Genomic DNA, 12,910 nt, shown 5'->3' with positions numbered 1-12,910 from the left:
CAGGAAAACACACACAGTACACACGGCCGTAAAGACCGCGCGCCGCAGAACTGCCACCCGCGAGCACACAAGACCCAAAGTGAGGGTGAAACTCGGCGTATCCTCTCCAGCCTGCTAGACTGACAAACACCTGAGCGGATGTGTTGATGAACAGGAGCAGAAACACGCCGGTTTATATTCAACGTGTGTATCAGTGATGCTGAGATTTAAACTGACTGTTGTACCTGTGTGGTACACCTATGAGTGACAGATCAGCTGGGCATGGCGCGCGGAGTATATAATTTTCTCAGTAATTACACGTCTCAGTAAAATGTATTCTTTTTTTCCACAAATATACGTAGAAAACAGAACGTGTGTGTCCTCATGCTTCCCCAATACACACAATATATATATAAAAAGGCCACAGTTCAGTGTTAAAAATGATAACCAGCAGCTAAACGTTGTATTTGCCAAAAAGTATCAACTCCAGCTCTTTCTACATGGAGCTCTCTCTAGAAAAACATCACCAGACGAAGACAATGCCAAAAAAACTATTTAAAAACGGCTGCACATACAAACAATGATACATAGGCAACACAATAGTATTGATTACAGCGACGGTCTCGCTGAATCGAAAACAGAACTGCATACCCTGAAAACCAAGATAGACTGTGATAATATTACGATGGGATATTGAATGAAACCACCAAACCCACAGAAAGTTTTTACATAGCTGTTCTCAACTTCTCTAATATTATTCTGTATGTGGGAGGCTTTCCTGAACTCTTACATTCAAAAGTGTAGATAGATGAGACACTCATAACCAGAGGGGGAAATGTGTTAATAGCATTTTAGGCAAGAAATGTCTGCAAATAAAGCCAGGCCAATTTTAAACCACACTCATGTGCAGCAACAAATGAAAATGAACGTTTGTTTTACAGATTTCCAAGAGCCTTCAGACTGTGTTTGGCTTTCAGAGCTCTCCTGCACATACAGAAAACACATGATTGGATATTTATTAACAGCAAATGAATCACTACTGCTGCAGAAGCCCCCAAAATACACAACATATATATCAAGGGATTAGCAGAGGGACCCTGTTGTCACAAAGACTGATGCAAAGGTCATTGAGCTGTTGTGTGGATGATGATTATTCTGTTTCCACCTCCAAAAGAGACTCTTAGGCAAAGATAGATCAGGTCCAGCAAAAAACGAGAAAGAAAGAAAAACGAAATCATTGTGGTCTCATTCTCATTGGAACTACATCCTCTGTCAAAGCAGCTACCGTAATACTCTGTAGTTGACCCTCCCCAACCGCATCTGGGCATTTTCCACAAGACGAGAATCAGCTGTAGAGCCACAGCGCCCACACGTGGGTTACTGGCGACATCACACTACAGTAAAACGCCCAACAGAAAGCGCCAGTCATGCAAAAAAGAAAAAAAAAAAAAAAAAAAAAAAATTGAGGATGACACAGTTTAAGCTTCCGGATCAAGTCAAGCACCTGAAAGAATAATGTTGTATTTTTTTTTTTTTTTTTTTTTTTTAATTGTTGAGCAGTAAAATCCTCAGGGTGATAAAGACCCTATGTTTCCCCGTATGTACATTTGGTTTTATTTACTTATTAATTTCTTTATATACAAAACACAACATAATGACACTCAAAAATTACGAAAATTAACTATTGTAACCATTTAATGACAATTTAATCAAATTCAGAGGTCATTACCGGCCCTTGTATAATATAACAAGATATTACTAATTAGCAGAATAAGATGATAACGGCGTTCGTGAGTACAGAATGAATAAATAAGTGAATCCATTTAATAGATTTAATAAAGGCTCTTCAGGCAACAGACACAAGAAAGTTAGAGTAGAAAGAGTGAACAAAACAGGAAAAGTTCTTTTTTATGGCGCTTATAAAATACTTAAAACGTCTAATATTTAAAAATAAACATACATGAAATATTCATTTTTTGCGACTGTGATTTGCGTGACTGCGCTTCGTGTTGCAGCGCTGTGGCGGAGCGCGCGGCGCCCAGGCTACTCGGCCTCATGAGTCATGGCACCGAGTCAGAGCCACCGACTATTTTGAACGGGGGGGAACACGTGGCACTGTTTCTGGAGAGAGAGAGAGAGAGAGAGAGAGAGAGAGAGAGAGAGAGAGAGAGAGAGAGAGAGAGAGAGAGAGAGAGAGAGAGAGAGAGACGCACCTCCTCCAGTCCCTCCAGCCACGCACACACACGCACACACACACTGGCGGAGCTGCCGTCTGGAGCGGGCACAGCCTCAGTACAGCCGCCTGGGATCTCTGAAACTACTCTGTGAAAGTATCGGACGGTGGACCAGAGAGAAAGAAGAGTCCTGCTGCGACAAGAAGACGAGACGAAGCGACATTTGTTCTGTTTCTTCACTGAGAAGCCGGAGGACTGAGATGATGGAGACCAAACTCTGGGTTGCCCTTTGTGCGCTGCTGCTCGTGAACTTGGCATCAGCTGATCGTGGTGGGTAGTGTTTATTTTTTTTAATTGTTGTTTGTTTGTTTGTTGGTCGGTTTATTTCATCTTTTGACTTTGGACGTTCGTGTTTCCTGTTGGATTCACTGGCGTAAGAAATTGTCAAAATGGTTTACTGTGCCACCACCCCTCAGCCACCCACCCACACACACACACACACACACACACACACACACACACACACACACACACACACACACACACACACACACACACTCTGACAGAGTGAATCTACAGCATGATGTCAGCTTTGTTTCTCCTTGTTGCACCGTAAAGAGGCAGCTAAGTGTGAGCATTTCACTTCCTCCATGAGATCAGAGGACCAGCCTCTCTCCCACTCACAGTCAAACTGTGTCGGTTTCTTACTGGTCTAACTTCACTTCAAATGACAGCTTTTATCAAATTTTCTTCCCCCCCCCCTCTGCAATTTGCTTAAACACCTCACACTTAATCTTTCACATCACCCCCCCCACACACACACACACACACACACCTGCTTCCTCTTTCTTCTTGCATTACAGTTACACACCTCTCACACATCCTGTATTTCACTCACCCAACCTTCCGCTTTTTCTCCTACCTGTTCGAAACACTTTCTCTCCCCCTCCCCCCTCCCCTCCCCTCTTTCTCCATCAGTGCCTCTCACATGAAAGGAAAATGAGACTATTGACATTTGAAAAGATTTTATTGGGCAGAACTGTCCCATCAGCTCCTCGAGCTGAAATCCAAGTGAATAGAAAACAGCTTGGCTCCACCGGAGGACATTTATTGGCTGTAAATGAGCAGGGAAGTACATTGTGATAAATGACACCTCTAACTATGTGCAGCAGCACACTGTCATTTCACTGGGCTCATGCTAATTGGCTTGCCTCTGTAGTACAGTATGCAGACTTTTATGAAGCGATTTTAAAGCAGTGCAGTGGCTGCAGGTTCAGTTTTCACTGTGACCAGACTTTATACACCAAATATTATTATATTATCCATATGCAATGCAGATTCGTGTCTTATTAGACAGACTTTGCACAGATTGCATGGGCCTATATTTGCATTAACATACATTAGAGAGATGAAATCAAAGCCTGGATGCTTGTCAGGTAGAGCATTTGACTTGTATTGAAATATTTATTCACTGTTTTGTTTCTGTTGACAGCAACTCGTGACTCTAAGAAAGGGCAGAAATTGAAGTTTATTAACATTCTCAACATACGCTCAAGCCTTCAATTACTGTCCAGAAAAAGAAATCCCTCTGAGCTTTTTCTGAGCAAACAACATTTAAAAATATCCAGTCTCGCTCTCCCTGTGTTCTTACATGCTACGTGGTGAAAAGTCCCTTTTTTTTGTTTCACTTTTAACTTAACTGACCTCTTGTCTCACTAATCAACCACCTTTTTTGGTTTTTCTTGCAGTTGTCTAAATGGTAACCTACATAAATCTCAAAGTGTCGCAATACACAAACTATGAGAGTAAAATACAAACAACTATATGACAATTTCCTGGTTATGACCTATTTAACAATACACATGTGATAAACTGGGGTGCTTCTCTTATTCCATTTATGTGAGACTGCAGATTAAGTCTATTTCATGTTTTATTACTAGTTATACTATGATTTAAAGGCTACACATTTTAGTAAGTGTCCTCTATTTCTGTGTGCTTTGGTGATTCTTAAGAAAAAGGTTTGAGGAAGGAAAACCTTTCTTGTGAGAGATGAAGACAAAGCTCTTTGTTTCACATGTAATGTTATGTGGAGTTAGTTAAGAAATGTTTCATCGCTGCAACAGTATTTATGGTGTCCTATTAAGTCTGTGTGGGCTGGGCTGTATGTGTATGGCACAATAAGTAACACAACAAGCTGGAGTGAATTTAAGCAGTCAAATAAAACACAGATCTGTAGAAGAGGATAGAGGTATGACATGCAGCATGAGAGGTCACAGAACCGTGGGCGGTAAATCTCTGACATACATGCAGGTGAAGAGGCGAAGAGCACAGAGTCGTCCTCGGCCTTTTCAGTTCCAGTAAATGGAAAAAGCTTTTCAAAACGATCTGCGCTGTGGACTCAAAAATCACCACAAGCACGTGCCGTGAAACCGGCGCTTACTTGATTTTACAGCAGCAGTTAGATGGGTTTCACCCCGGTCCCCTCTTCCAGCGCCGAGTGCTGAAGCAGCAGACATCTGCTCGCTGCGAAACGGTTGGCTGTTCCTCTCACTGGCAGGGTCAAGAAGCGAGCAAGAGCTGCCTCCCCAGGTACATGCTGCTCTGGCCTGAAAGATTGTTAGTAAGAGCCTGTAATATCTGGAGAGAGGAGTGTGCAACAGTGGAAACAGTGGTTCTCTGTATAAATCTACTCTGCACACACACACACACACACACACACACACACACACACACACACACACACACACACACACACACACACACACACACACACACATATATACAAAAACAGTCAGCATTTGACCTGAGCAGCTCTAATGGAGCTAAAGTGAGTGAACAAGGCCAGTATTATAGAGCCAAGCACCTCTGTCTGTGTATGAGTGTGTCTGTTTTCGCATCATTTAGAGTTCAAACAGGTCTCTCTCTCTTTCTCCCTGTGTCTCTCTGCCTCTCTCGCCCTCACTGTGTGTGCTGATGAGCTGCGTGAGTGATTATGGAGGTAATGAAAGGCATCATGGCAGTGGGTTACTGAACGGTAATGACATTTCATTACATTAGTGCTCTGGTCTTCATCAAAGGGGAGCAGGTAGAAACAGAAATGAAGACTTGTGCGGTAGTGCTAAAGAGATCAAGACTGGGGGAAAGAGGGAGAGACTGAAAGTCTTCATTAAAAGGACGTTACTTCAAAGATCAGAGTTGATGCCATGCAAAGTAAAAGTCTGAGTCAGGCTTTATCCATTTTATTTTGCACTCTGAAATTATGTTTTACGGTAATGTGACTTCAGGGGTTCTCATGAAAACCTGAGAAGCCATGGTAAAAAACATGTTTTTGCAACATAACTTCAATCATTTCTTAAAACTCTTAAACTCTGGACAGTGCTGGCTTTCAGGCCTCTAAAGGGGGGGACCATCACTCTTTGGTTGAACTGCTCATAACTCAAGGGGTTACTAGTTGCTTCCTTATGCGTCATTTTAAAGGGTCCCAATCCAGAATGGCTGGGAACCATCATATTTAGCTCCTGATGCAAAATAAATTATCTTTTCACCGAACATTTCAGCTAGACAATGAACCCCTGTTCGCTCCAATGAAGCTGCTCACTGATCGACAGAAGACTGTGGATGTACTGAGTGTAACTCTATTAAAATGCTGCACTGCTTTGCTGGGAAACGTATGCACAGTCACACAACTTTCCCTGGATAAATAATATATGTGTATACATTAGTTTAGCTTCAGTAATTGTGCAGATAAACACTGGCCTGTGCTGCCTAATATTGTCTGCACACTGTCTATTGTCCCATGTTTGATTGGAATAATGAGCAAATAAACTGCTAATGACGCTGAAGACGTCACCAGAGATTGACTATTAGCTCTGACTCTGGCCTCTCCTCATCAGATAATGACCACACCGCTGCCTCTAATGCTTCAAGAAGTGGTGACAGCGAGGCTCCGGCTGCACCTGATTCTGGCCTGGACCCCATCAACCAGGCTGTCCCCACACCGTCACCCAATGGCCCCGACACAAATTCAAGTTCAGCAGTCGCCAGCAGTTTGGGCAACGACACAGCTACAGACGGAAAAACCATCTCTCCAACACCGGAACCAAAGAAAGATAACGGTAACTGTGCCGTTATTAACCCTGCATCAGTCGCTGATCTGTTGTTGTGGTTATTGTTTCTGCCTGTTTGCCAGTACAGACGTTTTGTCACACTTCCGAAGGGTTTATTAGGGAGTCCAGCAGCAGGTGGCTGAGAGTCGAGGAGCTATATTTAACAAAGTCCTTATCTCTGTTTTCCACGTCCAGAAGTGGGCCACCGAGTGAGTGGCAGGGTTAAAGCGTTGGCAGTCAGGCCACAAACACAGGAAGAGACCGGGAGCTCGGTCTGGTTTAAAACAAACTAAACTGGAGCACAGAAAGGGAATGAACCTCAGAGATAAGGTGCAAGATAAAAGTTAAAGAGGAGAACAAAGAAGACTGAGTTAATTAAATCGGTGCTATCTGTTGGGGGAGCAGTGGTAAAACATACTGAGAGAGAAGTTTGGTCAGAAGACATTCAGATGGTGTTGAGGAGAGAAGTGATTAAATGCTGTGTGACTTTTCACAAGGGGGTGAGAAAGGTAGAAGTGAAACCCCCCAGGCTCGCTCTCTCTCTCTCTCTCTCTCTCTCTCTCTCTCTCACACACACACACACACACACACACACACACACACACACACACACACACACACACGGTGCTGGTTCACACATTAAACTCATAAACATATTCACAGGCACATTTTTAGGCGCTTAGTTTATTTTGTGGAACAAAATGTTCACGTTGGCGCACTGTTTGCATGTGCACAACTTTAAGGGTTGGTATCTCCGTCTAACTGTGGAAAAAGCTTTTTTTTTCATGCCCAGTTTTGCAGATATTCAGCCTTTAGTGCTCTGCCTCCACCCGATGCAAGTGAGGTGAATTGATTTATATTTGTGGTGCTTTGAAACGGCCTTGAACATTTCCACTTTAACAGCAGTAAGAGTCCACAGCCACGCTAGCTAATGTCACCATGCTACGTAGCGTGCTCACAATGACAATGCTAACATGCTGATGCTAAGCAGGCATAATGCCTGCCATGTTCACCACCTCAGTTTAGTGTGTTAGCATGCTAGCATTCGCTAATTAACATGAAACACAAAACACATGTGAGGCTGATGGGAATGTGATTGGCTTTGCAGGTATTTGGTCATAAACTAACCTATTGGACAAACAGAAATTTTCATCTGATTTTATAATTAATCCTGAGGGACAGATGAATGTCACATGGCACAAAACCAATGACAACCCATCCAATAGCTGTTGGGACATTACACCATAAACCAAAAATGCCAACCATATCGTGGCACTAGAGGAAGAAGTCAGGGATCAATTGTGAGGATTTCTCCTCTGCGGATCCTGAATGTTTGAACAAGATTTCATGTCAGTCTGTTTCATAGTTAGCGTGACATTTCACTTTGGACCACAAATGTCAACCTCATGTTGATGGTAGATCAAAATCATCAGAAATTTATCCTCTGGGGATCATGAATGTGCAACATTTCTGGAAATTAATTTAAAGTTAATTCAATTTGGACCAAAGTGGTGGACAGATTGACCAATACTGTCATCCCCAGGACCAAGCTGGACTAAAAATCACCAGCAACATCTGTTTCCAGAAAAAAATGCCTTTGTACTAATAATCCACAGGACACGAAGTCAGCAGTTTACATTGAGACATTTGTTTTTATCAAAATTTTCAATGCTCTATATTCAGTTTACCTCCATTGTACTGGGCTGGAGGCAGACGTCTCAGAGGTATATCTTAAAATCAGGACCAAGAAAACAATAATAATAATTATCTGCATACCACTAAAGGAAAGTGATGATATGTATAATTTGGCTGAACGGGCCCTTTAATGCCTCACATTATCCAGTCAGACACACGTCGTATATGCATGTACAGAACACTGTTCAGCAGGCTCATGTTAGTTTGCTGATTATGTAGTGCAGTATTGCAGGAAAACTAGAATTACAGTTGAATTGCAGTATTTTTATGATAATACTGTCTTTGTCTTTCTGTAGGTACCAACATCGTCTCTCCCTCAGAAGCTGCCGGTCCTGAAAAGAACTTAACGGATCCGTCCACATCCCAGCTCCCAGTTCCTCCTTCGGAGAGCCACGACCCCACCTCTCACACCTCCCTTAACTCCACCGCTATCAGCCCCACAGACGCAGCTGGCACTGCCTCAGCAGACATCACACCGGCCATCACACCACCCTCAAACACAACACATCATGCTGCATTTCCACTTCCTGACACACCATCAAACCAGACCACTCACCCCCAAACACACTCAGTCACTTCTGTCCCAACACCTGAGCCCGAAACCATCGCTGTTACCAATGTGACCCAGTCCAGTTCAACATCCAGCACCAGCTCCCCTCAAGAGCTCCCCAGTTCTGAGTCACCGGCGCTCACATCTCCACAAACCACTTCACAGCCCGGCGGACATCCTGAGACCTCCACTGGAACCCACCACAAGTCTACCACCTCCCCTCAGAGTAGCCCCTCCGCCCAGGCCAAACCCCACGCCGACACCCCCTCCCAGCTCAATGTAGGGGGCGACAGTAAGTGCTTCATGTCTTCTGTGCTGGTGTATGCATTTTGTTGTGGAGGATTCACTGCTGGGATATTGACAGAGCCCGAAGTGAACTGGCTTAACAACAAAGGCCACGCTGTTCTTTGTTTTCCAGCACAAGCCAGTCCTCACGTCTACACACAGACACAAACACACACCACGCACCCCCCCCTCTCCGTCTACATCTTCTACAAGCACTGTCACCACCAAGCACTCCACAATCATGGCTCTGTTTGGGAAAGGGATAGAGGCAGTCATGAGACTCGAGGCCTCAAGAATGCTCTGTTTTCTTTCTTTTTTTGTCTCGCTCAGCCTCTGCCTGTCTGCTAAATGATTTAAATAGCCACAGTATATGTTTCTCCAGCTATACTCCGTTCTTCCACCTTGAGGGGACTTTTATCGGGATTGCAAGAAAAGGAAAAGCTGATTAACTCTTCTCAGTTGACCAGCCTGCTTGAGCACAGTTAGAATCTAAAATTCTCTCTGCTTCTCTCGCTCTGTGCGGTTTTATTAGGCCACGCTTGGCACCTCGCCTCTTTCCATTAGCCAGAGGAACAGGGAGCGTTCGCCGCTCTGTGATTGTTGTTACTTTCAACCCGAGGACAGAAAAAAAAACCCAGCTTGGTTTACAGAACGGTCTTCCCTAGAAACATTCATATACAGAAATACACTGCCAAAAAACATAGAGCCAAACTCCTCCTGCACAGAAATATACAAACACAGAGGAAACACAGAAAGGTCTAGAATGATGATGTTATTAGAGATTAAACTGCCCTCAGAGAGAAGACGTACTGTAGGCGCATACAATAGAAACTTCTTCTAATTCTGAAAAGGAAGTCTTAAAATTCTGCCCTATAAATTAATTTGCTCAACAGAGAGCTCAAGTACAAGCTCAACATCGCCGTCCTGTGTTTGACATTTCTGTCCAGAGCTACATGATGAACGGCCCAGCTCAACATGCTGCTGTTGGGTCTATATTTAGCTCCAGTCTCAGCTTTGAATAAGCTGTAATTCTACCATGTAAAGTCAAAGTGAAAGACACATGTATGGTGGATCGTGCCCCGCTCAGCTATCCCCTGTGCTTTTGTTCCAGCCACGATGGTACACGAGTCTCCCACATTAGACCCCCTCCTGGCTGGCTTGGTGTCAGCCTTCATCATCACCGCTGTCATCATCACTCTGCTCCTCTTCCTCAAACTACGCCGAAGAGACAGCCGACCAGAGTTCCGCAGGCTGCAGGACTTACCTATGGTGAGCGCATCCTCCATATCCAGGCAGCACTTTGCTTTCACTGCACAGTTCCTGCTACCAACCACAATATATTAAAGACAGGTTGCAGCTAATGGCTTTATTCATGTTGCATCATTTACTAAGAACAGAGCAGCTTCTGGGCTTCTAAGTTGCGGTTTATCCTCCTAACTTATTCACATTTATGCAAGTGCAGAGGAAAAGTAGATATTGAAAATATGTGAGCGTTAGATGAGGAGACTGATACCACTCTGACGTCTGTACGGCAAATATGAAGATAGCAGCTGGTTAGCTTAGCTTAGCATAAGAAGCACTGGAAACAGCCAGCCTGGAGTCACCGCTCCTTGAATAGCAACCTTAAGACAAGACTGCAGGTATTAAAGTGGTTTGGCACCTAGTCACCAAATGTTTTTAGGTGCTGGTAGGCCGATTTATTTATCTTTGTACAGAGCCAAGCTAGCTGTTTCCCCTTGTTTCAAGTCTTTATGCTAAGCTAAGTTAACCGGCTGCTGGCTGTAGCCCATATTTAAGAGACATGAGATTGGTACCAAACTTCTAATTTCACTCTTGGTAAGAAGAGTATTTCCCAAAATGTTGAAATATTCCTGTTAACTTGACTATTAATGACCCACCAGCCAGTCATTCTTATTAATGGCTTAACTGAGCTACAAAACACTTATTATCATTAATTAACTATCAGTTACAACTTGTACACCGTTTATAAAGGCTGAGGAAGTGGTTGTGTAAACATATGTGTTAGCTTTTAATGTGTACAGTACATTAGCTGTGGATAATTATTCTTATGTTGCTCCATTTCTTTGTGTAGGACGATATGATGGAGGACACACCCTTGTCCATGTACAGCTACTGATGGAGGCGCGAATGAAATGTTTGGCTCAAAAACTGTCCTTGTATCCAGGCTCACGCTGCAGCGGTTGTCGAACCTGGTCTCTCTTCCTCAATGTGTACCAAACAGAAAGAATTCTGGGTAGGTGTGGGAACATTTCTGGATTGCTTTCATTTAACCTGATCACTGACATGTAGGAAAGGACACGATTGAAGCTGCAGCGGACAATGAAGATATCGCCCACGCTGGGGTTATTTTGGCTATTTTGGTGTCTGTAATTAGAAATTAGGCCAATGCCCCCGTTTAATCCTGTACATTTAATATTTTCAGCCCATCGTTTGTGGTACAGGAGATGTATCATAGATTTTGATTTTCCCAGAGATGAAAAGGGTAGGTGTGATGCGGGAGGCAACATCATCAGTTGTATCCATCATTTGGACGTTTCACACCTGGACGCAGATTCAGCCTGTCCTGCCAGACTCTTACCTGGGGGCACTGGTCTAATTTCCCTGTTATCAGCTAGTGTTAGACAGTGTGACTGAGAGGCCAGAGAGAAGACATGAACATAACAGCCTGATTATAGTGTTAAAGAGGTTGCACTTTACTTTTTCAGGAGTGGAAAATAATGGACAAATGAGGACGTTTGAGATTTGTGTGCATTCGTAAGTGCAGGCGTAGCAGTGTGTGCTTGTAGGTGTGTGTCTGTTAAAGGTGCATGTGTGGATTTTTTGAAGGCATGACAGGGGATATTTAAGTCTTTTTTTCCCAGTTTCTGTGTTGGAGGCCCTGCTGCCTTCTGGCCTGATGCTGATATGTGCAGTGTGTTTTTTGTTTCTTTCCGGGGATCTTGAGTCCAGGAGAGAGTGCCTTACACAGTTTAGGTACAGCTCTTATTGTATACTGTATTTATAGTCAAACCAACTAACTTCCAGATTTATCAGTCATTCCTAGTACTCTGTGCGATTCCCACTTAAAACACACACTCTGGGCCAGGTAGCTGCTCTGACTTGCCTGAGTTTGAAGATTAGCCTTGAGCGTGTTCACTATCAGGCACTCATTCATACAATGACAGACTGAAATTGGCCAATGGCCTTTCCACACAGCGTTAGCATTGTCCTGTGTTGTAAATACTACTGATGATTGCATCATGCAACAGTGACTTCATGAAACTCTTCATCAGAGCTCCTGCTTTAGAGCTCACAAACATATTGAAGATGTTACATGGACTGACCCGACAGCACCTTTCTCTCAGTAGGCAAGTTCACAAGTATTGTGTTGATTATAGTGTGTATCAGCCTCGCTGTGTATTTGCTCTGCAAATGTGCAGGAAAACGACGACAGAAATCAATAGGAGCTAATACCTGTGTTCACATTTTGATCTATGTATCATAAATAATGGGTGACAAATGAAAGGAAAAATTACATTTAATTAATTAAATTTCGAGCAGTGCTGCCCAAAGAGGGGCCTGTGGGCCAGAGTTGGCCCGCCATTATGTTCCATTTGGCCTGCCAAATGTTTCCAGGGGAAAAAAATAAAAATTGATTAAAAAATATATCATAGAAATCATTGTTTATGCTGTTTTCGTGTGGTAAAAATGTTCTTTAATTATGTAGGACAGCAGACAGAGTGACAATGCAGGATCCTAGTACCTTTTTGCATCTTAACAACACAATAAAATAAGTGTTGGTTTTTGGCCTGTGGCCCAACATTAAGAGTCAGTTTTGGCCCTCCAAGAGAAAAGGTCTGGGCGCCTCTCACCTAAAGATAGTCCCTCAAACCTTCATTTTTCCAATCATTGCCCATCCGGACATCCAGTTCCAACACTTGAGATGTCTGATATTGGTGTAAAAAGTGTAAATACCCTGAATGCATAATGAGGCTTTGCTCCCCGATGTGGATTACTGGACTGTCCGTGTTTTATGATTAAAAGTATTTTGAAACCATCCTCCACTTCAGATCTGTTATTCAGTCTTTGTTGTAAACTGCTGTTTGGTTGCAGCACCAACA

General features: G+C 43.3%; 1 protein-coding gene across 1 annotated transcript; it reads left to right on the top strand.

Annotated features, from left to right (window-relative positions):
* The first annotated feature begins 2,196 nt into the window (after positions 1–2,196).
* LOC139330080 (uncharacterized) lies at positions 2,197–12,852 on the top strand. Its single transcript, XM_070960810.1, has 5 exons — positions 2,197–2,483; positions 6,047–6,268; positions 8,251–8,796; positions 9,901–10,058; positions 10,882–12,852. The coding sequence occupies exons 1-5, from the start codon at positions 2,414–2,416 to the stop codon at positions 10,924–10,926; spliced, it is 1,041 nt and encodes a 346-aa protein (XP_070816911.1). The 5' UTR covers positions 2,197–2,413; the 3' UTR covers positions 10,927–12,852.
* The last annotated feature ends 58 nt before the right edge of the window (positions 12,853–12,910 follow it).

The sequence above is a fragment of the Chaetodon trifascialis genome, chromosome 4 (genome assembly GCF_039877785.1).
Source record: "Chaetodon trifascialis isolate fChaTrf1 chromosome 4, fChaTrf1.hap1, whole genome shotgun sequence".
Classification (NCBI taxonomy): Eukaryota; Metazoa; Chordata; class Actinopteri; order Chaetodontiformes; family Chaetodontidae; genus Chaetodon; species Chaetodon trifascialis.
Note: the sequence above shows the minus strand (reverse complement) of the source record. Positions and strands in the feature narration are given on the sequence as shown.